Source organism: Callorhinus ursinus, unplaced genomic scaffold (assembly GCF_003265705.2).
Source record: "Callorhinus ursinus isolate GAN/ISIS: 27379988/994484 unplaced genomic scaffold, GSC_fseal_2.0 scaffold97, whole genome shotgun sequence".
In the NCBI taxonomy this organism is placed as follows: Eukaryota; Metazoa; Chordata; class Mammalia; order Carnivora; family Otariidae; genus Callorhinus; species Callorhinus ursinus.
Window position 1 is genome coordinate 690,978 of NW_027397159.1, and position 27,647 is coordinate 718,624.

Genomic DNA, 27,647 nt, shown 5'->3' on the forward strand with positions numbered 1-27,647 from the left:
AGCACTTTGTTCCTCTTTAATGTGCTTTGATTTTCAAGGGATGGGGTCATTCTGTACCAAGTGGAACAATTCGGTAGCACTGATGAGCATCCAAGCTGTATTACCGAGAATCTGGAAGCCACTGGAGCCTGGTGTAATTTTGAAACTCTGTGACATCATATACAGAGGATAATGCGTTCGATCCACCAACAAGGGGCATCTCAACCTCTGCCTGGTGAGGTGGCGGGACGCTCCCATGGGCGCCCCCCCTCCCACCCCCCGGGTCCCAGAGAAACAGCAGGACATATGGACGGTGCCATCCTCACATGCCATGGACAGGCGTCACAGGTCCACTTGAAACCAGAACAAGGTTCTGTTCCCACAAGCTCATGTAGGAAAGCTTCGTCTTATTAAAACCTGCTCTTTGGATCTGCCCATGATACTGGGGAGAAATAAAGAGCCCCATCCCATCCTCATTCAACAAAGAGAAGGCAGGTGGGAGCGTCTTCCAACAGAGCTCAAATGTGTGCTCTCCGAGGCCGACACACACAAGCTGAAGACACATCAAGTCTTCAGGGTGGGCACACCATTTCTAAAAATCTCCCACGAGCGGACGTGGGTTTTGTGTATTTTTTTACTCAATTACTGCTTAGTGCCATAGGGTGAACTCGATCACCTACAACCTAAGGGCAGCTGAAAGACTCCAAGGCTGTCACTCTGATGTGCCAGTCCACCAACGAACTTGGGAGACTTTCCTGGACGGTGCCTGCAGACACCCAGGGAGGCCCCTAGGAGGGACCCGTCCCGCCTCCACGTACCCGGGGCATGAACACCGCGAGGCACACAAGGCGGGGACAGCCTGGACCCATCACTCGACCTTCTTTTTCCCTTCCTCACTACTTCCTTCAACAGAGAGGACGTATTTTTGACAGCATGAATTAACAGTTTTCAGTCTATCCTGAAGACATAAATTGTTATCTCTAGTGGAATCTGTATTTGTGAGATCGGTGCTTTTCAACCCAAACTCACAGCGTCAGTCCCCCGAGAACAGTTATTTATCTTCACTCCGCCTGAACTCCACCAGTCACAGGATCTCCCTGTCGTTTCCTATACCGTGTGTTACAAACAAACAAAAATGCAGGGGTTTTGTGTTCATTTTCTTCCTCCAGATATAAAACTGTTTTAATACAGAGCAGGTGTAAGAATCACTATGTGGGAGAAATCAAAGAGCTGTGACAGGAGCAGGTGATACTGTAATTTTTATCGACTGCTGACTCGGGAAACTGTACCCCCCACGTGGCAGTTTGCGACCCCCATGAAGTAGTTAACGGGTCTCACATTTGAGGGGCTTTCAAAATAAAGTTACACCAAAAATACAGCAACAGACAGACAACAGTTTATTTAACAACATTCGAGCCCCCACATCCAATAAAGAACAATCCAGAAGCCGGTGACATCACACAGCTCGAGTCCACACGTAACGTGGAACACTGCCAACGGTCTCGAATAACACGGATTCTGTTTCAAGTCACGTGTACCTAATGTTCCTCCATGACTGGTCTTCAACCTCAGTGGTGTCCAGAAGGAAATGACCCAGAAGGACAGACTAGGTGAGGTTTCAAATACCCTGTACGTTGTTTTGTAGCTTGAGATAGGACACACGGTCTTAAATATTTCCTGATGTGAATTCTTTCTTAAGAAAAAAATTCAACGTTGATCGCTGAAAAGAGAAGTCGTTTCTGAAGCAGCAGACGAAGTATGTTCACCACCAGCCCGCACCAACGAGCTGGGCAATGGTGGGATTGGCGGCTTACGAAAGAAACCATCAATGTGACCTTTACACAAAATCTTTGCAGCATCAGGCTTTTATCTCTTAAAAAGCCCTCCCATTCCTCAAAGTAAGTAGTAGATGTTTATTAATCAAAAACATAAAAAAAAAAGTGAGCTCATACGGTCTGCGAGGAGGAAACGGTAACCCGTATCCAAGACATCAGGACGCCGACGGACACGCACACGGTCTCCCGAGGCCCCGGCAGCTCCGCCGCGGGCCTCCGTCCGAGGGTTCACGGCAGTCCGGACGAGAAGCCCGCGTCTGCTCCGGGAGGGGAACCACGGAAAGGCACTTACCCAGCTCATCTGGGAGAAGAGGAGGCAATCCAGGGACCACGCGCGTGGTCAGGAAGTGGGAGAAGCCTCTCCTGCTCAGCGCACGGCCGCCTCAGTCCACTGGCTGTGGCCCCGGGGACGTCAGGTCCTCCTGCTGGCAGGCGCCCCGCTGGCCCGCGCCCGCTGCCGGTCGTACCTCACAGAAACTATCAGGAAAAGCAGGAGGGTGGCTCCCTGAATCGCAGCCAGAAGAAAGAAGTAATAGTTCAGATGGCAGCCGTTAATATTGCCTGCGGAGAAACGAGGAGAAAGCCCGTCAGCCGCACTTAGGAACTGTTCAAGATTTTATCTATTAAGTTTGATTCCTAGCAAGGTCAGGGTGACTTTTAACTGCTGTTATTAAAAAAAGAGAGAGAGAGAGAGAGAGAGAGAGAAGAAAAAAATCTTCTCTCTGTAATTCAAAACACACAAGTATTTTGCTTCTAAAACCGCTGCAAACGCCACTCTGAAGCCAGCTACGTCTCTACCACGGGCCCCGGGCTGGGGTCTCTGCCGTGAACGGGCCCCCCTGCTCCTCAAACGTCTCCCCGCCGGACGACAGAAGGGTGAGGCCAAAGTGCCTGGGCAGGCAGCGTGGCAACAAGACCTATTTCTGACCACAGAAATCTTGGGATTCTCCCGAGAATCCACGCGGCCGCCGCAGAGACCGTCTGAGGTCAATGAGGAGAGCGTCACTGTGTTCACCCGCCACGACACAATGTCGAGAAAGGCTTCCTTTAAACTTTTCCAGTACAAAGTTTGGGGAAAGTGAACAAACAATGCCACCGTGCTCCCGCCCCCTCAGAAGCCAATACTGGAGGGAACGGTGTTTCCTCCCAGTCTTTCCCTGCAGTGCTCGCCACTGGGGGGCTGCCGGCCGGCCCGGAGCGCACTGCTGTCCTGAGGACCAATCCCCATGCCGATCCTGAAGGTGATGTTCTCCGCCGCTCAGGTCTAGAATCTGGGCACTTATCAAGGCCACACTGCGGGACAGCCCGGACACCACGTCCAGTGAGGAGTTCCGGATGTCCTGTGCCGGTCAGCAGTTCCTGGACAGTAAGCACCCTCCCATGTGTGTGCCCCGCACAAGCCAGGGCGGACAGCTGACATTCGCTCTACATACTATAGGAAGACAGAGTTTGTTTTTTAAATTTTCCCCCAAAGTTCAGGTTTTGGCATCCTCAAAGTAATATGGGTGCACACTTCGTCCCAATGGCTAACACACCTAATGCTCCACTCTGCCCCAAGCAGTAAGCATGGCCTTTCACACGCACTGTTCTGTTTAGTTCCCAATACATCCCAACCAGGCTGAAGAGGTTACAAACACAGACGTGGAAGCTCAACCTACGAAGTTCAAAGCCTCTGGCTTGCTCCGTCCGGACTGCTCCCTGCTCTGTGAAACGGGGGACACAGTAGCTGCTGGTGTCAGTGTGAGGAGTAAACATGCAGGTACCGGACCCTGCACAGGACCCGGGACATACAAAGGCTTTATGTCGCCCTCCTGTTACCGTCCCCTCATGTACACGTGGGTCCAGGACCATCAAGTCCATAAACTGGGGTCTTTCTGCTGGAGTTTCTCAAGGGCACCACTGACCACAACGCTCAGTGTGGAGAAGCAAGGAGGATGTGTGCAGAAAATACGATGTTCGTACTGGAACATCCAGAGCCACTCACAGCACGCTGCCCTGGGCTCCCTACAAAGCCTGACCCCATCACCATGGCCCACAGGTGTCCTACCACTTACACCGTTTGTCACCCACTGAAAAGGGTGACGCATTTCTCGACAGCCGAGCGAAGACATGTGCTTGGTCAGCAGTGCCTCCAGAGCCGTACGCTCTCTTGTGCATCGAACACAGCGTTCTGATTTGCTTATTAAATAATCGAGGCTTCTGTTCGCCTGAAGGGCTTTGTGAAGCCGGGTTGTTCTAGAACTCCCCTTCTGTGTCTGAACACATAACTAACACCAACGTTTCACACCGCTTGTATTCGTAAACACAGTTAACGGTGGATATAACACATCTGTACAAGGCTTGGACAGGCTGCAGAAAACAATGACTTCCCACATGGATCGGTTTGGGAAGGGATCTGGTAATACCTGAATTTCTAGCAGACCATCTACAACAAGTAGTTAGGAACAGTGACTGAGTCCCTACCACGTGCCAGGCTCCGCCCCAGGCACCGGGAGGCCCACACAGCCTTCGTGGAGCCCAGGCCTCACTGTGGCCACTGCTGTGTTAGCTCCACGGAACCAGACGAGCTTGCTCTCGGGGACACCAATGATGTCATTCCACGTGCAGATACTGAAGTATGAATCTCCCCAAATTAAGGAGTCGTTTCAAACTTCCGAAGCTCCAGTGCCTGGGTGGCTCAGTTGGTTAAGCGTCTGCCTTTGGCTCAGGTCATGATCTAGGGGTCCTGGGATCGAGCCCCGCATCAGGATCCCTGCTCAGTGCGGGGCCTGCTTCTCCCTCTGGCGCACACTCTCTCTCTCTCAAGTAAAGATGTAAATAAATCTTACAACTTCTGAAGTTCAAAGCCGGCATGCCAAGAGAACTACAGTTTTCCCTGTTAGGGTGGGCCCGTGTAGGATTAGGAAGGGCGTTCAGAAACCGCAATTACTCTATGCTTCCTTGAGCCTCTTCCAGACCGAAGGACAACCGCACCTAAAGACAGTAAACTCTGGGAGGCTGTATGTGCTAAGACAGACTCCTGAGCCCCGGAGAGATGAGCTCACATGTCCCCCCCGAGACACACGTGTGAGAAGGTCCCCAGCAGCTTTACTCATGACAGCCTCACGCTGGAAACATCACAAACTCCCAGCAAGAGCAGAACAGATCAATGAATTGTGACTGACTCATCCACCAGCTACTCCCCAGAATAAGAAAGAACAGATTACAGGGGATGACTCCCAGACGAAACTGTGAAACAGAGCCGGCCACCACAGAGCAGAAACAAGAAGGCATCCACGGTGCCCGATGTTGCAGCAGCAAGGACCTAGCGGGGTGGTGAGCGGACTGCTTACAGCAGGCCCCAGGAAAGCCTCCCAATACGTCCTGCGTCCTGATCTGGAGTGAAAACATTGTGAAATGTGCACTTAAGATTGGTAAGCTTTAGGGGCGCTCAGTCAGGTGAGTGTCCGACTCTTGACTTGGGCTCAGCTCAGGATCTCGGGGTCAGGGACTGGGCCCACCTCGGGCCCCCCGCTCAGCGTGCAGTCGGCTTGGGGATTCTCTTCCTCTCTCCCTCTGCCCCTACCCCTGTTCGAGCACACTCCCTGTAAAACAAATCTTAAAAAAAAAAAAAAAAATCCTTAAAAAAAAGATTTTTTGGGGGGGGTTGCCTAACAGCCTGAATTATCCCGGATCTAAGTGATGATGATGATGACGAACACCCAGCCTACGGGAGAACAGGCAGGGAAGGGAGCAATGGTGAGAGAGCAGGGGCTCTTCCTCCACACCACAGTCCGGTGACTACCCAGGAAGCCACTCCATGCGCCAGTCGTGGGATGCTCAGCCAGCTCCACGCCACCTGCTTCACCCGGACCTGAACACAAGTGCAGAAGGGAAGGACTGAACAGCAGAGAGCCAGGAAAAGCACAGAGCGCGCCCAGGATGGCACCTGCTGCGCCCTCTACTGAAGCAAAATGTTATCTGGGCGTGTGTGGGGGTTACCTGGTCCCATTCTCTCCCCAAGTCCCCAGGTGGGAGGGAGCTGCCTGGCCCGCTGCGCACTTCCCACCTCTGCATCCTCTCCTTGCCAACCAAGCTGCAGGGCACTGGGGGCTGGCACAGCTTGCTGAGACTCTCCTTCCTGGCGTGGAAACCAGGACAGCACTAGACATGGTGTGGGGCTGTCCTAGGACACGCTGCTCTGAAAGTGACCCCAGCACACAGGCTCCAGCTGTAAGCCTTATGTGTGTGCGGGACATGAGGACCAGAGACAAGCCTCACAGTGAGGGGCTGGATGCCACCCTGTGAGAAATGAGGGCGAATGATGGTAAAGGTGGAGATACTAAGTCAGTGACAAGGGGATGAAATCACTGGAAAGCAATTAATCGAAATCACCAAAACCAATCAATCCTTCAAGATATGCTGAAAAATAAGACAAAGAAATAGAAGGATCACGGAGTTTTGACCTGCAGCAAGGCTTCCTCTGAAGAAGGTCCATCCCATGCCCAGAAAAACAGATCACAGGCCACCAAGAACCCGTGTGAAAATTCCCAGGAGCCACTGTGCCCCTGCTCTGTATTCCACAGCCGCTTATGCTCCCAGGGGTCTGGGAATCAACAGCAAAGCCCCAGACCTGCCTGCTCTCTTCGGAACAACTAGGTCCGAGCCCGCCGTGGAGACGCTCCCACAGCCAGAACGCAGCGCGGCCAGGCCTCTGGGAGCCGCAGGGGCGGCTGTGGTTTCTCAAAGTCACACTGGGACTCCACAGCCCTAAACTCACTCCTCAGGATGGGAAGGTTAGCTCAATCAGGGAAGGGCCTTTGGAATTCTGTATTTTCTTAGGGGAAGTCCCTAGGCTTTCATCAGAGTTCCAAGTGGATTTATGACCTACAAATGGCTAAGGGCCCTGGACTCAAGTAAATGCTGCACAACCGAACAAGTACTAAGGCTGTTTTCACAGCAAAACAGAAGAAGGAAACCTCCATCTCCTGAGTCCAGTTAAAAGCTACCATAAATCTGGGATCAGCAAAATTCTTTTGTGAGTGATTCTGCTCAACGCCCCAACATGCCACCTACTGGCCGGTAAAATCCCCTCCTGACGGTCACGAGTCACAGCTGTGACTCAAGAAAGGAGCTTTCTCTCTCGCTCTCTCTCTCTCTCTCTTATCTATCTATCTGTCTGTCTGTTTTTAACAGCAGAAAGTTTAAAGGTGCTGTCAGGAAAAGAAAACCAAATACAAACCAAGGTAAACAAAGAGAACCTGCTGATACAGACGCTACTGATCAAAGATATTTCGAGGGAGCAGCTGCAGCCCTGCAGACCCAGCACGAGTGGCTGAGGCGATCTGGCCCCGGGACAGAGGCTCACCTGCGCCCCGGCAAACTCACAAGGACGTAGGGGATCAGGCGGGGGGGTGGTCTCAGGTGGTTCTGGGGCGGCCAAGTTCCAGTAACACCACACACCCTGGGACCCGGGCGCCAGGTTCTGCCAATGGCCGTGTGCAAACAAGGTGCAGCCCTTACCGAAGTCTGTGTGGTTGCTCATCCAGCCGATGGCTTTGATGGACACCAGCTCCAACAGTCCAGAGCCCACAAACGAGCCGACGCCAGAGAAGAAGAAGAACAAACCCATTATGGCGCTCTGCATGGACTTGGGGGCAGCCGAATAGGCGAATTCTAGACCTATAGAAAAAAAGGATTGTTTCTGTGAGAGGTGGGCTGACAGGGCCCCTGCCTAAATATGGCAGATTTGCACGGGACCCCATGTGGGGTCTCAGGTAAGCAGGGCAGCTCTCTTCCCTAATTTGAAGACTGTATTTAACACAAGGTCAAGAAATCAGGGGCCCCTTCTATTCACCAGGACAGTCCTTCAAGTAAGTCATAGAGCAAAAAGTCAAGTCCTTGCTCTCAAACTTCACAGTAACATCTGACTTGTCAGCTCTTGTATTTCTTGATCTATATGGTTAAAGAAGCAATCTCCTATGTTCTCAACTAAGGAGGATCTGCAAACAACATATACAGACTAAGATGGGGATTCTTTGTAAGACTTCTATCTTAAAGGCCATATATTTTAAAATAATTTCAACAGGGACATCTACAAATTCAGAATTTTATAACAACTACACATGGAGATTCACAATGTACTGCAAACGAAGGACCACTCTGTTCATTTCCTTCACGGTCAGGAGCGCATCCTGCGTGAGTCTGATGACAGGTGTGGAGGGGATCCGCCGCCGGCATCCCCCCACAATCCATCCGGCTCTAGTCATCCTTAATTCTGTCCCTCCCTTCCAGCAGCTGGGAACGGGTCTGCACACACTGCACTTGTCCACACCCCACAGAACGCTGCTTGTAGGAGGAGAGAGGCCTGTGTGAACAGGTCTGCCTCCTTCATAAAGCCGACCCGACACACCCAGAGCTCTGGTGGCAGCTAGCGGCTGGGCTGCCACGGCAGAACCACAGAGCTGTGGTTAGGAAGTGTCCGACCTGGGAGGAACCACCCACAGCCGCTTCCTCCTTCTGTCTCTTGTGGCACCTCCGCAGTAGCGGACAAGTCATGGGAATATCTCTGGGAACCCTGTTCTTATACCCAGAAACGAGAACCTCAGCCACGGTATCACTGTACTTACTGACTCACATTCTGAACCACAGCTGTTGCCATGAAACACAAGGGCACTAGGCCCCTCGTGTCTCCGCGTGTTCTAATCACGCCCCCCCCGTTCCTTCCAGACCCTGCCAGCCCCACACCCCGGAGGGAGAGCAGCCTCACCTGCTATGCTGGCAAATATCTCACTGATGCCAATCAGCACATACTGTGGGACCTGCCACCATATCGGCAGGTCAGCAGCGTAATACACGACTTTTCCGATGGTCTGATTGATGGTTTTCTCTTTAACAAGGTCCAGCCTTTTGCTCTCCAAAATTCCTAGAATTCATAAGCAGGTTAATAGAACACTTGTTCATTAACATTCAGTTAAACTAAAACACTACAGACTTGCTACAAGATGTTTACTGACTATCGTGAAAAGTAGAAGGGCAAGACCCAGGGACACGGCAGCCCCGGAGGCGCCTAACCTAAAGGACCGCCCACTTCCGGCTTCCCAAATAGTTACTCACTGATCCTATGAGACATGTCAGGCGGGTGTTTTCGCTGCCTCACACAACAGACACTGCGCACGTGTGATTTAAGCCTCCGATGTCTAGATGGCCCACCTGGACGCCAGCTGTCACACAGCCCTCCGTGAGAGTAATAAGGCACCCACATGTCAGGAGGTAGTGAGTTCTGAGACGTTTATCTTGCCATGTAACGGATTTAGGCTGGCCCACTGACTTACTACCCTTACGACTACACCCCCGGCTCCGGCTGATACCACCAGTTTCCTGGCTGAACCCCGGTGAACAGCCCACACCCTCAGCAGCCCTGCGGTCCCGCTCCATTACTGGTCATGTGTCAGGGGCAACAAAGAGACACAGGGAAATGACCAAGAGCACAAACAGCCACACCTTGTAAAACAAAAAAATAAACCAAATCAGAGTAAAGCTTAAAAGCAACAGCCATAGCTCCAAGTTCTCAGGTCAGAGAGGTCACCGGTTTTGTTCCTAAAGAACTCTGTGAACGGAGTAATGGGCCTAGTATTTAATATTTACGCAAACGCACATGTGTTCAAAACCGCGCAAACGAGGACAGCAGCTGTCTGGAGAGGGCAGTGGATTCTATTAAAAATACCCCTTTTAAGAACCCAAGACCGAGAAAGGTCCAGGCTACCAGTAACAGGAGGACGGGAAGACAAATTCTGGAATCTGCCCCAAGTTATAGGTCACAGGAAATGTCCGAACAAGGAGAGCGTGGAGAGGGCAAAGAGCGTACCAGAGGAGCAAGGTAAGGACAGGCCTCTGGCTCACCTCCATCAGAAACACCTGCAGCCCTTCCCTGGAGGCGCGTGGAGGGGACCCCAACCCCCACACCCTGTCCTCTAGCAGGAAGTGCAGGAGCAGACCCAGGTGGCGGCAGACCCAGGTGGGCCGAGCCGTCGGCCTGGAGTTCCAGCTGCTCTAGCCGGGGCCTCTGAGGCGTGGCACTGCCTGTGGCCGTCTCTGCCAGGACGCTGGTGGTGGCACGAAGGGCCTTATCCACAAGTGACAGCTTGTGGGCCCAGGACAAAGTGTGACTGGCTTCCTCTGGGTCAGCCGAGGTTCCCTTCCCACTGGTAGGACCCTGCACTGGCCACCAGTGTGCGGAAGGTTCTGGAGCAATTCTAGCGCAGCTGGGTCTGCAGGAAGGACCCTCTCAACCGGCCCTGAGGGACGACAACAGAAGCTGGAGAAAACACTCTCCTCCACAGGGAAGGCCGGACAGGTAGGGGGACGTGTGTGTGTGTGTGACGGGTGTAGAGGGTGCCGCTGGGGACACGACCCACTCTGTGGTCTTGGCCACGATGCGGACGCCGTGCAGACCAGGGGAGAAGAGGCAGAACCAGGGGGACGCAGAGCACAAGGCCGGGGGCGGGGGAGCCTGTGAAGATGAAGGAGAGCTCTCCGGCGGCAGGCCCGGGAGGATGAGGAGCTGTGCAGCACGTGGCCGACTGCGCAGAAGACAACAGGAGGGAGCACCAGTGGCGAAGCTGCTACAGCGGAGCAGGGGGGGCCGCCAGCACCGAGGCCCCGGAACAGGCCGTCGTGAGGTGACAGCAGGGAACTAACAAGGAAGCATCAACGAGTGTGAAGGAAGGGGCCGAACAGCTGACACAGCACACTCCTTAGTGACCGACGGCTCTGCAGAGGTCAAAGCAAACCAAACCCATCGGTGTGGGCAGGATGACGCTGGAAGGCACAGCAGCACTGCGGGGGTCAGGGAGGGAGGGACCGGCCACGGCGCAGCGGCAGTCACCAGTAGAGGAAGAGGCGACGCCACATGACAAGAGCCGAAGCCTCAAGAGAAACACACTGGAAATCACAGACGCGCTGCGCTTCACGCAGGCCCTCTGCCCACGGCTTCACAGACACGACAGCATTTATTCTGCACAGAACCGGGGAGACTAACGGCACCACGCTCTGGAACGTGAGCAGCGCAAACTCTGGGCACACACATGGGCTCAGGACCCCACGTGCGCCACCTCTCCCCTGGGGGACACAGTTAACCCCGGAGAAGACAGAAGCCCGGTGACGCTGTGACACACACACACCCCTCCGAGTCCCTGTCAGAACAAGCAGACAAAAACCACCAAGGCCTCGTCTGGAGCAAGCGTTGCCATCCAGAGGCCCAAAGGCAAGCCCTGGCCTCCGTGGACACGACACACGGCTCAGGACTCAGTGGACAGAGGGGACACAAAGGTCAGTGCTTACGGAGTCACTCTGGGTGACCCACAGCGTTTGAGAGAGGGCGTGGGCAGAAGCTGGGTCCCGGTCACCAGATGATGCACAGACCACCACACATTCCTGGACTGTGCACTCATCCATGGGGTCTCTGGGCCCCTCGCAGGCCCTGCAGTGCCGGGCTCCTGCCAGAACGCGTCTGATGAACACAGAGGATGGCGCTCCCAACAAAGGAACCATCCTGTCCGGCTCCCTACAAACACTTCCAGAAAGCGCGATCAGGCCAGAAGGAGGGCGTGAAGTCTGAACGCAGGAGTTCAAAGCCAGGATCTCTCCCAACTCCACAGTAAGTCGAAGCATCATTAACCAATGGATGAACATCAGTACCAGGGAAACAGTTCTCTGGAATCACTCGTGGGTCATAAAGGAAGTAAAACCCAGGTTCAGCAGTCTTGGGAAACAACAAAATTACAACAAATCCAAGCACATGAGACCTGACAAAGCAGCAGTGACAGGCAAATTCATGCCATTCTACAGTTTTCACTATTAAACTGTAAAAGCAGCAGCAAAAGTAAATGAAGAATCTAACTCATGAGAGAGAAAAATCACAAAACAAACCCAAGGCAATAGAAGAGAAATTGTATCTTAATTATTCTCTATTGTTAGAAGACACAAAGTCAAATTGACAAATTCAAGAGATACTCCTATGGAAAAATCATCAAATACATATAGTTTTGGCAAGCCTAATTAAAAAAAAAAAAAGAGCACATAAATACACGAAAGTGGAAATGAGGAAAGAAATACAACAGATTTATTTAAAAGACAATTTTTATCTCCAGTCCAATAATTTTTCTAAAACTCAATAAAATGAATGGTTTATTCGGGACATTTTTAAAAAAACAAGTGATTCAAGAGAAAACACAATCTGCACAAAACTGAGAAAAAGGTGAAAACATCACCCCATTTCTCCTGAGAGAGCAATAGGCTCATGTGATTTTCTAAGGCAAAGACCTGGGGAGCACAAAGAGAATTCTCCCCAGGCTGAAATACTCTCCTGCCCATAGAAATTGGGGGTCTACCAACTCCTTTTATGAAGCTATACGACCCCAAAACCAAACCACAGACTGATGTCAACTAGGGATGGAGGCACGCAGGTGTGAATAAAATAGCAGTCTGCAAACAATCAAAGTCAGCCCTCTGGAAAAACTCATTTGTTTTAGAAATGCAGGAATGAGTATCAGGAATTTAACATAAGTAAAAAAACATCAATCCCTGGGGGCGGGGGTGCATGCAGTCCTCTTGGAAACCAAAATGTTACTGGAGAAAGATTTAACATTCATTTCTACCAAAAATACTCAGTAAACTTGAAATAAATGTTAGAAATTTAGCAGCACCGTGAATATGTTATCTCAAACTCCAGTTCTGAGCTTCCCTGGGAGCTGCCCTGGAGGCGCCCTGTACAGAGTCCAGGTGGGGGCGGGCTCTCCATCACCGCCAGCTCTCCCAGTGCTGCACAGTCCCACCAACACCGCCCAACAGAGACACAGGGAGGGAGAATCACCGTGAAGGCAGGAAGGGAAACCGTGCTATCTGAAGAAAACAAGTGACCATGTGAAAAGAATTCATTTGAACTCAGAATTTTTAAAAATCCCTTATGTGAGCAAGCAAAAGTACATCAAGTAGTTAGGAAAAACCTAACAAAAAATGCACAGGACCTAAAACGAAGAAACGCATAAAACTGCAAGACCCCATAAACAAAACTGAAGAAAACATGAAAACACTGGAAATGATACTCCTCCGATGAAAGTTTTGATTACATTGTCAACAGGAACAAGAAAACCCCAGTACAAAATGCCACAGGGCGTAACGGTGCACAGAATGAGGACTGACCACGTGGGGGGAGTCACCATCACCCTAACATGTATCAAAACGAAGACAAACCCTGTTTAAATCCTTCAGGGAAGAGATTCACAGGAAAAGTAAGGAGCACTGACAAGGGAGCTAACAGCAGACCTCGTGCCTGTGCCCTGAACACCCCCCACTGAGGGGCAGAGCGCCAAGGACAGACGGGAGGACGGGTGAGGCATGTGCACAAGCAGGTCTGACGTGCGGGGGTGGCCCGGAGTTAGCAGCACTGGTCTGAGAACTGAAGGCATACTTAACAACGGAAGACTGTACAGTTGTTCAACACCATGACTTAAACGTCTAAGTGACATAGAAAAATGGTACGTATGTAATACACAAGAACAGTTGAGTTATAAACTGAATAGTTCATTTCATTTCTATTTAAAAAAAGATGAATTTAGCTGTAACAGCGAATGTCCTTGGAAGACATCCACCCTGGATGGGGGGGCGGTTACGGATGCTCTGGGGTCTCCCGGCTCTTCTCTGTGCGTTTGTCATGACCACGACCGACTACGTGATACCGATTTTTGAAAACCTGCTGTGGACCAGTGGTTCTTAAACCAATGCCAGGTACAAGCCGGGAAAAGGCTCTCAGCAGGTTCTGCTCCAATTTCAGGGTGCTCTCTGGCCCTGAAGGCTGTGCACAGACTCCCACCTACACCTGAGTGACGAGCACCCATGACACCACCAAGGGTGATGGGGGGGCCAGCATGTGGACGGGTAGGCACCACCAGCCTGGGGTGTTGGTGGAGTCGTGGCCTTCCTGGAAGAGAACTCTGTCAGATGATCCAAAGCCTTAAAGGGATGCCCTGATTACACTTGCAGAAATCCACCGCAGTAATGCCCAGAGTCATGAGCCCAAGCACCCCAACCCCCAACCCCCAGCCACGGAGGAATGTGTGACATGGAGGGATATTCACGATACTTCTGGGCTGGTTTTCAAAGCGTGACAAAGGAAACAGAAACCTATCTACCACATACCATGTATGTAATTTTCCCATGCACCCGCAGAAAGGTAATTAGATTTCCAAAGGTGGTGGAATTATGAGTGCATGTGTGCGTGCACATGCGCGCAATGGCTCATCTGTCTTTATACAGATTTTTCCCTCCTTACATGTAACATGCTCGGCTTTTATTATACTCTTAGGGTTTTTCTGACACTTACTTTCTCAATCAGGCTCATATCAGCTTGCACAACAGGATTTCATTTTTGCAAAAACACAGAGGGAGGGCATGTGCACACACACACAAACAAGATCAGGCAGGTTCACACCATCCTAATGGTGAGCGTCTCTAGGGAAATTACAGCTGGTTTCTATTTTCTTCTTTATGCTTCCAAGATCACCCTCCCTCCAGTGAGCATCTCTTGCTCCAGTAATTCAGGGGTATACACACACACACACGGTTCTTTAAGGGGAAAAGGAAATCTAACCAATGAACACACTTCCTTTTTCCTTATGCACACTTGAAAAAACCCCTGGGAACTGCTTGATTCTGAGCTGAGAGACAAAAGAATGAACCATTACCAGCAGGCACGGTTCTAAATGGAAGATATTGATTGGTTACGGGGGAGGGTAGTAAGTTCAAAGCCAAAACTGTTTCCTTTCTATTAAAATGCTGGTTTGCTAGGATAGTTTCAATTTCTACTCAAAGCTTATTAATGTTCCAATTAAATACTCGCTAGAGCTGGAAGTAAAACTGTGTGTATTTCGGGCCATGTTTGTATTACAGTTAATAAACAGTGCTTAAATCAAGTACCAGATACTTAAAATCTCCAAACCAGTGAATCTGGGGCTCCTTTCCACTATTTAAGAACACAAGCATAGTGGATGCCTTCCATTTTTAAGAAAGCAATTCCAACTCAGAGGCCTCAGGGCCGCGTGACCACACTAGCTGCCTGCCCCCCCACCCCGAGGGGCGCGGGCGGCCCCACAGAGCACGGCCTGTTCTGCCCAGCGCTGGGCGAGAAGTGCCGTGTGTACTGCGGGCACCGGTGAAGGCCGGACGCCATGCCCACAGGGTACTCTCAGAGGTCATGCATCTGTCAGCTGCCTCCTGCACAAACATGTGCAGAGACCACAGGAATGCCCTCCCTGGTTCTCAGGGTGGCCCCCAGAAGAACCGAAAGACAAGATGGTATTAACAGAGCCCAAACCCGGAATCTCCTAGGAAATGCCTGAAAACCGAGGACACCTCCCTTCCCAGAGGGAGAGAAGAAGGACTACCCCCCTTCCTTGGCATGTGACCAGTGTGGCCGTGGTGCAGAGAGGGCCCCCGGTACAGGGACAGAGGGGAGCTGCGGGGCCCAAAGCTGAGCCCATAGCAGGTGCTCAGGGGAGGCAGGACAGACAGACGGCAACCCTGGGCAGCTGTTACTCCAAACTGCCCTGATGATCTCTGATCCCGCTTAATGAGACCCGCAATTACAGCCCCACAGCAATTTAGTTTTTATTTGCTCTTGCTTATTTCCCCATGTGCTACAGGACTGGGAGAGAAACAGAATCATGAACAGAGCACACAGTAAAAACTTCATTCAGACACGACCTCACTTTAATTATCTGTTTGATCAAGAGAAAATGTAATTGTCTTCTAAAATGTCCCGGTCCCTGGAATATAGATTTCTTAAGCCTAGGGACTCATTTCTTTAAATCTATTAAGTACTATATCAATACGTTCACTCTGGGGACAGTGCATGGAGGCTGCTGGGAAACATTGCTGGAGAATATTAAATTCTGTCTCAGCAGTACTTAACATTAAATTCCTCATAACAGCGGGTGATATATAGTTGGTTCAGGAATATCAGCTTTTCTGCTCTTGTTATGTAACTCAGCTGTCTTATAGTTCAATGATTTTCAAATATTAATGAAGGAAGAACTCCAGAGCGAGTTGAGAATGTCAGCAGTACCTCAGCTCTATCAGAAGATATTCCAACCTATCAGTTCAGAATTTAAGAATCATGAAAACTCCCCTCACCAGTGTTGGGGTGCTTCAGGCATTGGCTCACATCCCCTCTCTCTCTGGGGGTGGGGGTTGGTCATGAACCTGGACTTGATAAAACCTTTCTCCTCACGAAACGCACACGCGATTGTTCAGGGGCAGACCAAAGCCGACTCTGGACCTAACTTAAGAACACTAAGGGTCAACCCATGACTTTGAGACAGATAATAAAAATTCATCCATTCAGCAATCAACAGTCGTCCACAGTCTCAATCAGAAGGGAGAGCACAAGCCTCCTCTGATCCAAGCCGAAAGTCACTTTCCAGAGCACTCTACCAGTTTTGGCTCTAGAAGAAAAACAGCAGAGCCTTAGGGAGAAAATCTTAACCTTCACATAATGGAAACCAGAAAGTGAACGGCACCCGTTCACAACACCCCACGTCTGTCCTCTTTTAGGGTGCACACACGCAGCGTGACCAGAGGCCGGTCATGGGGCTCCGAGTCATCCACAGCTGCTAACACCAGTTTCAAGCTCCAGAAATGAGACAGAAATGCCTCCCCACCTGCAGCGAAGGCAGAACACATCACAAAGAACATTCCAACGGCGATCCTTTTTAGGGACGACGGGAGTAAGCCATTTCTTCTCAGAATGGGATCAACCAGTTTATCCTTTAAGGGAATTAACAGGAGGATGAGAACCGCGTCGAACATGGTCAGCCAGGCCGCCGGGAACTAGAATCGAAACGCACGAGACAAGGTTAGTTCTCGGGAGGAGTAAGTAGTCATTCACCTCATAACTAATGTCTGACTGAGAATATCTTTATTCTAGAAGAGTCCATTCATACAAAGTGTAACCTCCTAAGGAAAAAGTCTCAGTTTCAAGACAGTGAAACTGAAAAAGATTTTCATTTCCAAGTGCATTTGCATTTGTTCTTCTGTGCTTTTAGGGAGAAAAAAGTCAGGTAGGAAGATTAGTGTTTGGCTGCCATTTGTCAACGATCTAGAAACGACACGGCCAATAGAACAGTCTCCAAAATAAGCAAAAGTTGCATTCCAATGAGAACGTTCCTGGTTCAAGCCACCACGGACCCTTGGGAAGGACCTACGACTGGCGGAAAGCACCTGCCTGGTACATAAGCTCCAGGCGACAATTTCAGATCATCTCAGTTGTTCTCACCGTATGAGGAGTGGCTGTGATTCTGGAAATCGCTGGAATCTTCAAATGAAGACTCTGCAGAACGTACGTTGTCTGCATCTGGGTGTAAAAAGTGGTACCGTTATGTGTGGGAACACTCCAGCGAGCCGCCCACCCCCCGACCGCTCCATGAGGACGTGCACACGGCTCGGATCTGAAGACAGATCGATTATTTGGTCATCGTACAAGTCATCTGGAGATCAACTTTGGAAAAGAAGTAACAGAGCAATTAAGCCCAAAGGTGGGGCCTGGAAAGCAGAAGCACACCCGCTCTTAGCTTCTCTCATGGAAAGGGTCTCAAGACGTCTGACTCAGCAGAAGTGAGTTCCACGACTGGAAACCGGACTCCAAGGTCCCACAGACGCCGCAGAGGAGAGCACGGCGCCCCTGCACTTTGGTGGCAACCAAAGCGAGTGCGGGGACAGAAAGCAATGGATACCCGACCATCGGCACTCACTTGGAAATACACCGTCCAGTAAGGTATCAAGGCCAAGAACACGGGGATGATCTTCACAAGGGCCTTCACGTCCTCCACCGTGCCCTCCGCAAACGGCCCTCCGCGAGACCTCTTACATGAATCAAACAGACTGTGTTTAGAAGAGTGCTGAAGGACTCCAAGGCCTTCACTTTGGGAGATAAAACGAAGGAGTTAGTTGTCTTCCACCCCCAGAAATCACGTATGTGGCAACAATTTACGTCTGGAGGCAGGAAGCCAGCTCGCTGCACTGATCTGCTTGAACACCCTCCTGCTCCTCACTAACTGCGCACTGAACACAGCAGCCTGGGCTGGGGGAAGCACTGTGCGTGTGTGGACGCGGCCGGCAGAGGGCCTCGCCAGGAAGCGCACCTGCGCTCCTGCCACGTTAGGAGGCCACAGGCCTGGCGCAGCTGGTCTCTCCCCCAGCTCCCGTCACGCACGCCGAGCAAGGCCTGCGGTTTCACTTGAAGCTGGTCACTACGTCAGCTACAGCCCTGGACGAGCGTTTGAGGGGGAAAAAATGGGCTGGATTGGATTTTGAATCGGGTGGCTTTTCCAAACGTGAAAACTTCACAACCATAACACGGATGTTGTTACCAAAGCCGTTGCTTTAAAGTGCAGCCACTGATGGGCCCATGAGGAAGGGCTCTGTCTGGCGGGGAAAGCGGTGATCGTGATGGTAACCTGGCGGTGTCACCAGGCGGCTGGTGTTACTGGGTGCTTGCTCATTAACCTGGACCGCTACCGTGGGAGGGGTCGTCAGGACAGTTTCACTGGCCCCGCTGCACCAAGGAGGAGGCCAGGGCGCAGAGAGGGTCAAGAATGTGCTCAAGGTAACAAAGCCAGAGAATGGGGGCCGGGATTTGACCCAGAGGGCCCTGGCTGCAGAGCCTAAGGCCCAGGCCCAGGGGACGTGGCCTGCCCCTCCGCTCCCTGGCCACGGGCCTCACCCTCACGCTCACGTGAGTCAGGCACGGTCAGCAAATCAGGCCTTCTGGTCCTGGCTCAGGCACTAGCAGCTGCACTCACTCGCTTACTCTAGGACAGTTTCATTAATTATAAAATGAACACGTCCCAGTGGACAGCTCCACAACACTCTAACAGAGATATATGCTCTTAGATTGTTAGGGATAAAACACACAAAAGAAATTGTTTTATTTGCCAACTATTCTCTAAAGCCACAGAAATACCAGGAGATAAATAATTACCATTAAGAATTCTTCCCGTTTTCCAATTCTGGGACTCAGATATAAATGGCAGTGGTCTGCTTTCTAGTTTATAAACTCCTATCCAATTTATAACTAAGTGACTACTATTTTAAATCATTTTTGTCTCAAAACATTGACACTGTTTCATCTGAACATTCACAGTGGGGGGGGACGAAAAAAATGAAAACTGTAACTTAATATTTTAGCCAAATTTTAGACAGGACAACTAAATTCAATTCAATAAACATTTACTGACCACGTACTACACACCCAGGTCTGTTCTACCTGGTGCTAGAGATACACAAAGTTAGAAAGATACTACTCCTAATCATATGTAGCTTATTTAGTAAGGAAAATAATCAGGAAAACTACACTCAAAGAGAAACTCGAAACTCCAAATATACTACTCATACTTTCATTTGAAAATATTCACAGCTTCTCCAATTTTATTTTATTTTATTTTATTTTACTTGGCCAAAAGCAAATGTAAAGTCCTTACATACCTAGTTCAGATGCTATCTGACTTACTACATCATACTACATGTGTTTCTCTAAAAACATGTCAGTGTCCAGTAACAAATCCATTTTTACACAGAGAATCACTCAGACATGTTACTGGTTACATTACTTATGTTGTTAAGATATTTTGAAAAGTACTAAATCACAGGCACCTCATGCTTTCCCTAACTCACACATGCTGTTAGTGTATTAGTTTGCAACACACGAGGGTCCAACATGGAGCCACAGACACAAATGACATGAAACACAGACAGGACCTAGAAAGTGCCCCAGCTCCATGAGGCCGTGCTCCCCAGACCTGTGTGCAGACAGCCTCTGCACACACATGTCTTCTCCCAGGAAGACGGTCTATTAATTCTCAGACTCTCAACTCAAAGACGTATGTATCTCAAAAAATGTTTAGAACTATTCCCACTCAGTCTGATGAACTGAACAGATATACCTGGACTTCTCATGTAAAAGGAGTGTTAAACTAATGTTCGGGACACAGATCAACCTAGGCCAGAAGGAAACCAGAACCGGGCCAGATGGAGGAGACACTGCGCGATGCTGAACTTCCCTAGATTTCTGGAGCCAACCTTCTGCAAGAGCATCCTGGCCGCAGCTGACATCAGCCAGGCTCTCATCATGGGCCAGGCAGGCATTCCGCCGAGAGCTGTGTACACGTCAGCTTCTCAGGCCTCACAATGATCGTGAGATGAGCTGCTCTCCACTGTACAAAAGGGAATGCAGGCTTGGCAAGGTCATTCACCTGCCCAAGGTCACAGAGCTCGGACTCTGTGTACAATGAGAGCATAATTTGAGAATTCTCTGGACACCGACCTCTCTGCAAGATAGTCCTTTTTATCTTAACTTTGCCAGTTATCCAAAAAACAAACTTAACCCTAAGTAGAAGTCAGTCCAGATTTCATTCGTCACGCCATTTGTACATTCAGAACCCAAAACTGTCCTCTTGCAGAAATGTCTACGGGTACCACCCACACCGACACACTGAAACTTTAAAGGCTGTATTTTGCTCATGAGTAACTAATCTATAGAGTCAGCGTCCACGAGCGGAACCCTGCATCTGCCCCGTCGGAGTCGGGGAGTCAGCGTCCGGGAGCCTCTGGCAGAGCAAGAGTGAGGCAGCACTGTCCAAACTTTAAACATTCTCCAGTGTGGTGCCACCACTGGTACTCCTGAATGAGGAGTCTGAATGCCACACTGAGCCGTTGGGACTCCAGGTGCGGCTGGGAGATCTGCGGGAACCCCACGCAGGGACAGTCGAGGAGCCCCCGTAGTCCGGAGCCAAGGGACAAGGCCACAAGAGCTATTCTGGAACAGCTTCCAACCTCCCGCATGGAAGCAAATAGCAGACATTCACGTGACTCCAAGGGCGTATGTAAGATACAAGCAGACCAGCCACAAGGAGGCACTTTCTGGGTCCTGTCTGCAGAAACTTCAGCAGTCAGGGCCACCCAGCCATGAGCGTGCTGCCCTAACGGGCAGAAGGCTCCCTCCGGCTGAACGGTTAGCCCCTGGCTCAGGGACCGCCCACCCCTCAGGAATGCCTGCTTTGAGCAAGATATTCCGAGGGGGTCAATTACAAGGGGTCCCAGGGACTTCTCTGGGGTGATGGAAATAGTCTCTATCCTGACCACCCTGCGGTTACATGGTCAAATAAGGCTGTCATAATTCTAGAACTGTACAGCTAAGAGGGATGCCCTGTACTACACGTAGATTACGCTTCAACAAATACCAAAATCGTCGAGGTCTCTTCCTGGGCTACGTTCTGGACTTGCCTTTATTAATATGCATCTAGGGTGATCTACCATCCGTCCCAGTTTGCCCGGGACTTCCCCAGGACGTGGGGCTTTTGGTGCTAAAACAGGGAAGTCCCACGCAAAGGGGATGATGTAGTTCCCCTAGCTGCATCTCAAAATCCTTTTATGTCCTCCTGTCACAGACCGGCTGCAATGACCATGGGCTGATGGGGCCCACGCTGACCCACAGCTGCTGACTCACAAGTGAGAAACGACAGCTTACTGTTTAAGGAGCACAGAGAGGTACCTACAAAAGTAAGCAACTGCTTGATTTTTCATTCAAGTGAACTCCAAAGCCTTTCCGAATACAAAGAGAAATGTACACACAATAAGTATAGTGTCTCTCCTATGCTCTCTGCCGATTTCTACCTCCATCTTTTTTTTTTTTTTTTGAAAGATTTTATTTGAGAGAAAGGGAAAGACAGAGAGACACCATGAGCAGGGGGAGAGGGAGAAGCAGGCTCCCCCCTGAGCATGGTCCTGGGATTGGGGACCCAGCCAAAGGCAGGCACTTAGCTGACTGCGTCACCCAGGTGCCCCTACCTCCCTCGTCTTTATATAAGCCAGAGGTCCATCTAAATCAGCAGTGAGAGGAAATGCAGTGTGGAAGCTAAACACTAAAAGCATGAGCTCTGGAATCCGGCTGCTGGAAGACAGTAATGCCACACCACCTCCTTGAGCTGACGTGAGACCCTAAACCACTAGCGCAGAGCCCTGCACATCATAAGCCTGCATCGGACATGAGCAAGTACTTTATTCACAGCGTTGGGGAAGTCGTGTTAGGCTGAGCCTATGATCACAGCTCGGCACTCACCCACTCTGACCACGTTCTCCGCTTCGCTTCTGGGGACGGCACGAATATGCCAGTATCTTGAACATATAGGTGAAGGCACTGCCATCGGGAGGCTTGGTGATGAAGACCCTCTGGCCGCAGAGGAAGACCAGGAAAGCAATGCCGATGCAGACTGCTGGGATGAGGTAGCCGGTCACAAAGCCCACGTTCTGCTGAATGTAGGCAACGCCTCCCAGAGAAATGATTGCTCCCAGATTAATGCTCCAATAAAACCAATTAAAAAACCTTCTTGTGGCTTCTGGACCTCGGTCTTTAACCTAAAACAACAGGGAGGAAACGGACTTTGAAACGTGGTAATCTGCAAGGATGAAAAAAAGCCTATATAATGAAGAGACTATGGTCACTGCCATCATGGCAGACTGTAAGAAACGCAGCACAATCAGCTGGTGCTTACAGATACGCTCAGGATCCCCCACAAAGGAGCACCCTAAACTTCTATCACTACACTTTCTGCGTAGTGTTTTTCTTAAGTGTGCTCACGTCCAAGAAATCCAAGTTTCTCAAAGTAACATCTGACCACCGCCTGCTCTGGAAACACTGGAATGCTCCCTCAAAGTGCCTATTCACAAGGCTCTCAGGCTAGACTTACCGAGTCATCATCTCTGGGGTTGGGGGCCAGGAATTGGCCTTTTAAACATTTTCCAGGCAACCTGTACTCACAGGTAAGTTTTAGAACCACTGCTGGATAGCTCCACGCCTTGATCAATCTGGGGCACAGAGGAAATTCCAGACTGAAACTAACACTAGACGCTGTTTCAGTCCAGGAAGGCTATGAAGGGGATCAGAAGACGTGCTGGTAAGGACAGAGATTCCTGGAGGGCTCAAGCACCACCCATCTCCTGAACTTTGGCAGAAGCGCCAGGTAACACTGCCCACAGGACCACTGCGATGGGCCCCACGGTGCCAGTGGCACTGCACGTGGGGGCAGGCGCCCCACATGCCTTCCCTTCTTCCTGTGACGTCGTCTACACGGACACCACTCTACTCTAGCTGGTGATCTCACACCATTTCTAAAAAAGCTTACCAGCTAAAGGTCGACGCTGGGACGCGTACAAACGCGGTTCTAGGCTTGCTGTCCTAGGAAGCTCCGTGGTCTCCTCCTTACGTTACAACTTATCGAAAGGCTGATTTCTGTCAGAACAGATCTGACATGTTCCACAGAACAATCTCCACCAGCAGAGCACAAAGGTTTTCAATGGGGGCCCAAACAACCAAGTGCCAGATACAAAAAAGCACCTTGTTAGCAGTCATATAACTTGATACAATATCATAACCTCTATTTTTTTTGAAATTACAGGTATAAAACAGTCAAAATTGTATGCTCCTCAAAAGAAAAAAAAAATTTAATTCAAAATGATTAAGTATGGCTACTGTGTTGGCAAGAGACATGCCTGGGCTAATGACATGGTAACCAGCATCACAACCTGAAAATCGGAGTTTTAAATAAACCACAGGTTCTCAGGCGGAACTTCAACTCGCCCCCCGCCTACGTTAGATCTGGATGGAGGTCCTGGACCAAATGCTGGCATGAGGACAGAATGAATGAGTCGTCCTGGGAATCTTTTTTTTTTTTTTTTAAGATTTTTATTTATTTATTTGACAGAGAGAGACACAGCGAGAGAGGGAACAAGCAGGGGGAGCGGCAGAGGGAGAAGCAGCCTTCCCGCCGAGCAGGGAGCCCGATGCGGGGCTCGAACCCAGGACCCTGGGACCATGACCTGAGCCGAAGGCAGACGCCTAACGACTGAGCCACCCAGGCGCCCCGGGAATTTCTCTTATTTCTGAGAGAGCTCTTCATGGGACACAAATTAATGTTACTAAACCAGACACAAATATTCACACTATCCAAAGACAGACCAGAGGAAAGAAAAAATCGTAAGCAGAGAAATGGTTACAGAGAAAATATAAATAAATATATAAGAACCAGTAATGATGGGGGAGGATGGCACTCGGCAAGCCTCAAAAGGAAAAGGGCCGGTAAACAGAACATCTAAATTAATGCAGACAACGTACGTATTGGCTGAAGTACATCAGGCCCTTTTCATCACCTATGACGACACTGCACACATCGTCCTGTGTGAACCTGGCAGTCAACTGCTTGGAACATCCAGGTCAAATTTTCTCTGTTACTTTGGAAATCGAAGCCTCTTACTAAGGCCCTAAATGACTACATAACTGTAATTTTTTTTTACATACCAGTGTTTTTTTTTTCTACAAATGGGAAGCTGGCTCCTATAAACTGCAAATCACATGCTTCTGTGCCCTGAGCTGGCGAGCCTGCAGCCAGTCACATTACATCATCATCCGCGCAGGGGCCTCTGGCCCTCCCCCAATGAGGGTAAACAGCCTCTCATGTGACTGGTCAACAGATACCACTGCAGTCAGCTCAGAAAAGCTAAAAGAGAGTTGTGTACAGTAAGTCAGACAGTTGCTGGTTTAGAAAAATTCCTTCAAATGCACAAGACTGCCACTTTTTTCCTACTAGGAAAATAAATGTATCATTTGCTCTCTACATCTGCAAAGTAAGCTTTTCTTCTTTCAGTTCGCTATTTGAAAGGACAACGTGACCTTTGAAACAGGTGAAGCTCTGGTGAGAATATGAAGGGCCTGGCACGATTTGCGTCAGCGTGGACCTCGGCGTCCTTAGCGGCCCCTCTTCTGTCCTAAGCCAGCGGATGCACCCCAAAGCTGCAGAGCTTGACCCCGCTCATCTCATTTAGAACAACCCCTAAAGGCCCTAGATCAGAGATAAGGGGGGGGTGGGGAGTGACAGAGAAGCATAAAAAGTACCTTAGAAACACAAATAGACTCCCTCAAAACAAGGAGAGCCAGATGAGGAGCTAACTCACCCTGAGGACCAGACTGGCAGGCTTCCCACCCAGACCTGGGTCTCGAAGCCACACCGCCTCCACCAAGCCCGCAGCACTTGCCGCGGAGCGAGCACCCTGGTAGAAGGGTACCAACGTTTCCCTCCTAAGCGCTTTTGTCACTGACGCAGTGCGCATATAAAACAATTCACCATTTTGAGATGTACAACCCCGTAGTTTTGAGCCAGCCCACACTTGAGCAACCACAAGCACTATCCAATTCCACATTTCATCACACCACCAAGAAATCCTGTTCCTTCACAGGCACTTCCCATTCGCTCTTCACTGGCCCCCGGCTACCACTCCTCTTCCAGTCTTTATGGATTTGTCCATTCCGGGCACTTTTGTACAAGAGGAATGAAAGGACGTGCTATCTTCCACGTCGGGATCTACGACCTGGCATGGTGTTTCCAGCCTTCATCCCCACTGTGGCACGTACCGGCGCTCATGGCTGAGGGATGTGCCGGTGCGTGGAGGGACCCCATCGACTTTATCCGTGCATCACTTCGAGGACGTCTCAACTTTGTACTTCAATGTTGTAATCTTATGCGAAAGTTGAAGGAATAGTAAAACATACACTTCTATATACCCTTCACCTAGATCCTTGGTTCTCTTTTTCTGTAGCTATAAATGAAATACGCTTTAGGCTGAATGATTTAAAAGTTGCAACATGATGACATTTCACCCCAGGGGAATCTAAAAACAAAGCCAAGGAGGTCACATGTTGGGGTGAGCACTGGGTGTTACACGCAAGTAATGAATCGTCGAACACGACAACAAAAACTTATGATGTACTATATGTTGGCTAACTGAACATAATGAAAAATTAAAACAAATAAAAATAAAAACAAATATTTGAAGAGATTAGGCTAGTTATCTCGTCGAAGAGAGCATTTTTTAATGTCCAAGTGTTATTATGCGTCAGAAAATTTCCTGTTCTGTCACGCACTCTCGATACCCTCCACAAGACCACGCATTCCTTTATGAAACGGTAATTGCTGGTCCATTACCGACTGGAGCGAACGGACACGTAAGTCCGACTGCCTGGGTCCAAACCCAGCTCCCACTCCCCTGCTGTGGTTCTGGGCAGGTCAAACCTTCTCCCCTGGTGTTTCCGGTAAAACAGACAAGCGCAGTCCGTAAACTGTCCTGAGGCTCAGATGAGGCAGTGTAACAAAGGACAGACATTCATGTGGCTCGTGGCCCACGTGGCCGGTCTTGAAAGGTGCTTCCCTATGCTGCCAATGCTGCGCCTTCACGGCCAGCACCCACGGCCGAAGCCATGAGCCTGGGCCCGGAGACCCACCTCCGCCCCCACTGCACTGTGTCCCACAGTGCCCATCTCAAAGCCACGGTTAGAGTAGCAATCAAGAGATCAGGCCCGGACTACCACCCTGGCTTGACCACTCACAACAAAAAGAAGTCATCTTTTGTACCTCCATCTCCTTTCTGGAAAAGTGGGTATGGGATTCACATGAGGTCCGATGAGTTCAGTGCGTCAAGCACATTTCCTGGCGCAGAGAAGGAAGGATTCGGGACGTGAGGCAGCTATCATTCCCAACGTCATTAGAAGGTGCCACCTTGTTGTGATGGGTCCTTTACTTAAAGCTCTGATTCAAAGGACAGGCTCCTGCATCCTGGCTCAGTCACATACTAGCCGCGTGACCTGGGGCAAATGATCTACCCTCTCAAGCCTTGGTTTCGTCATCTGTAAAATGGGCACAACAGCAGCAGGCGCCGTCATGAAGACGCATGAAGTACTGGGCAAAGGGCCTGGGGCACTGCAAGTCATCAGCAGAATCACATGGTCGTTCAGCACAAAAACCTAGGGGTCGTCTTCCCGCCGCCGTCTCCGAGTCCCCGGGGTCCACCCTAGTCCACACCCCTCTAACCGGGCCAGTGAGACGGACTCCTGGCTGGTATGCCCGTGGTCATCGCTTCCCTCGCTCATCTCCACACCGCGTGTCACCGACTTCCGTGACGGGGCAGGGCCTAAGTATTTTAGGTCCTGGGAGACATGCAGTCTTTGTCACAGCTGCCCGGGTCTGCTACGGCCCCCTGAAAACAGCCGCAGCACGGACTAGCGTGTGGCCAGCAACAGGCAGGGCTGTTCCAACAAAGCTTTATTTACGGAGGCTGAAATGAGAATTTCATAAAGTTTTCCCTCGTCACACAAGACTCTGTGCTGCCTTCCTAGCACTCGGGAACCTAAGAACCAATCTCTCTTAGCCTGTGGGCCCTCCAAAAACAGGAAGCAGCCCAGATGTGGCTGTCAGGCCCCGGCGGCCAGGCACACACCTGCGCTCCAGAAGCCCCTTTTAGAAACGACCATCACATCGTATTACTTCCCGCAGCGCAAACGCGCAAAGGCTTCCTACTTTACTCAAAACGCACCTCGAAGTCCTGTAAAAGCGTCACAGGACCTGGCCCCGGCCTAGCACTCATCTCCCCGTTTCTGTTTCTGAGAGGGACGCGACATATAACCCTGGGGAGCCGCAAGTGTGTCCGATCCGTGTTGCGTGGGAGCACCTCGACACTGCAGCGCGACGGTCACCGAGGCGGCCTCAGCAACAGGAGCGGCGCTCCCTCCCGGGCCCCGGGCCTTCGCACCTGTTGCCGGCGAGTCCCAGAACGCTCTCCCGGCCGCCACTGGCTCGGACAGCCTCCGGCCTGCGCTCCCAGGGCCACCTCGCCCCCACTCCCAAGCGGCCCCTGCCCGAAGGAGCGCGCCCTCCACCTGCGGGGCCCTCTCTCCCCGGCGCCCGCGGCGGGGCCCGC

General features: G+C 50.6%; 1 protein-coding gene across 1 annotated transcript; it reads right to left on the reverse strand.

Moving 5' to 3' along the window:
* Positions 1-1,353: 1,353 nt before the first annotated feature.
* Positions 1,354-27,607, reverse strand: SLC15A4 (solute carrier family 15 member 4). Its single transcript, XM_025858618.2, has 8 exons — positions 27,264-27,607; positions 21,964-22,259; positions 17,600-17,768; positions 17,125-17,202; positions 16,511-16,679; positions 8,563-8,718; positions 7,317-7,475; positions 1,354-2,375 (listed from the first exon to the last, which is right to left on the reverse strand). Exons 1-8 carry the CDS (start codon positions 27,312-27,314, stop codon positions 2,227-2,229), a joined length of 1,227 nt encoding a protein of 408 aa, XP_025714403.1. The 5' UTR covers positions 27,315-27,607; the 3' UTR covers positions 1,354-2,226.
* Between the last annotated feature and the right edge of the window lie 40 nt (positions 27,608-27,647).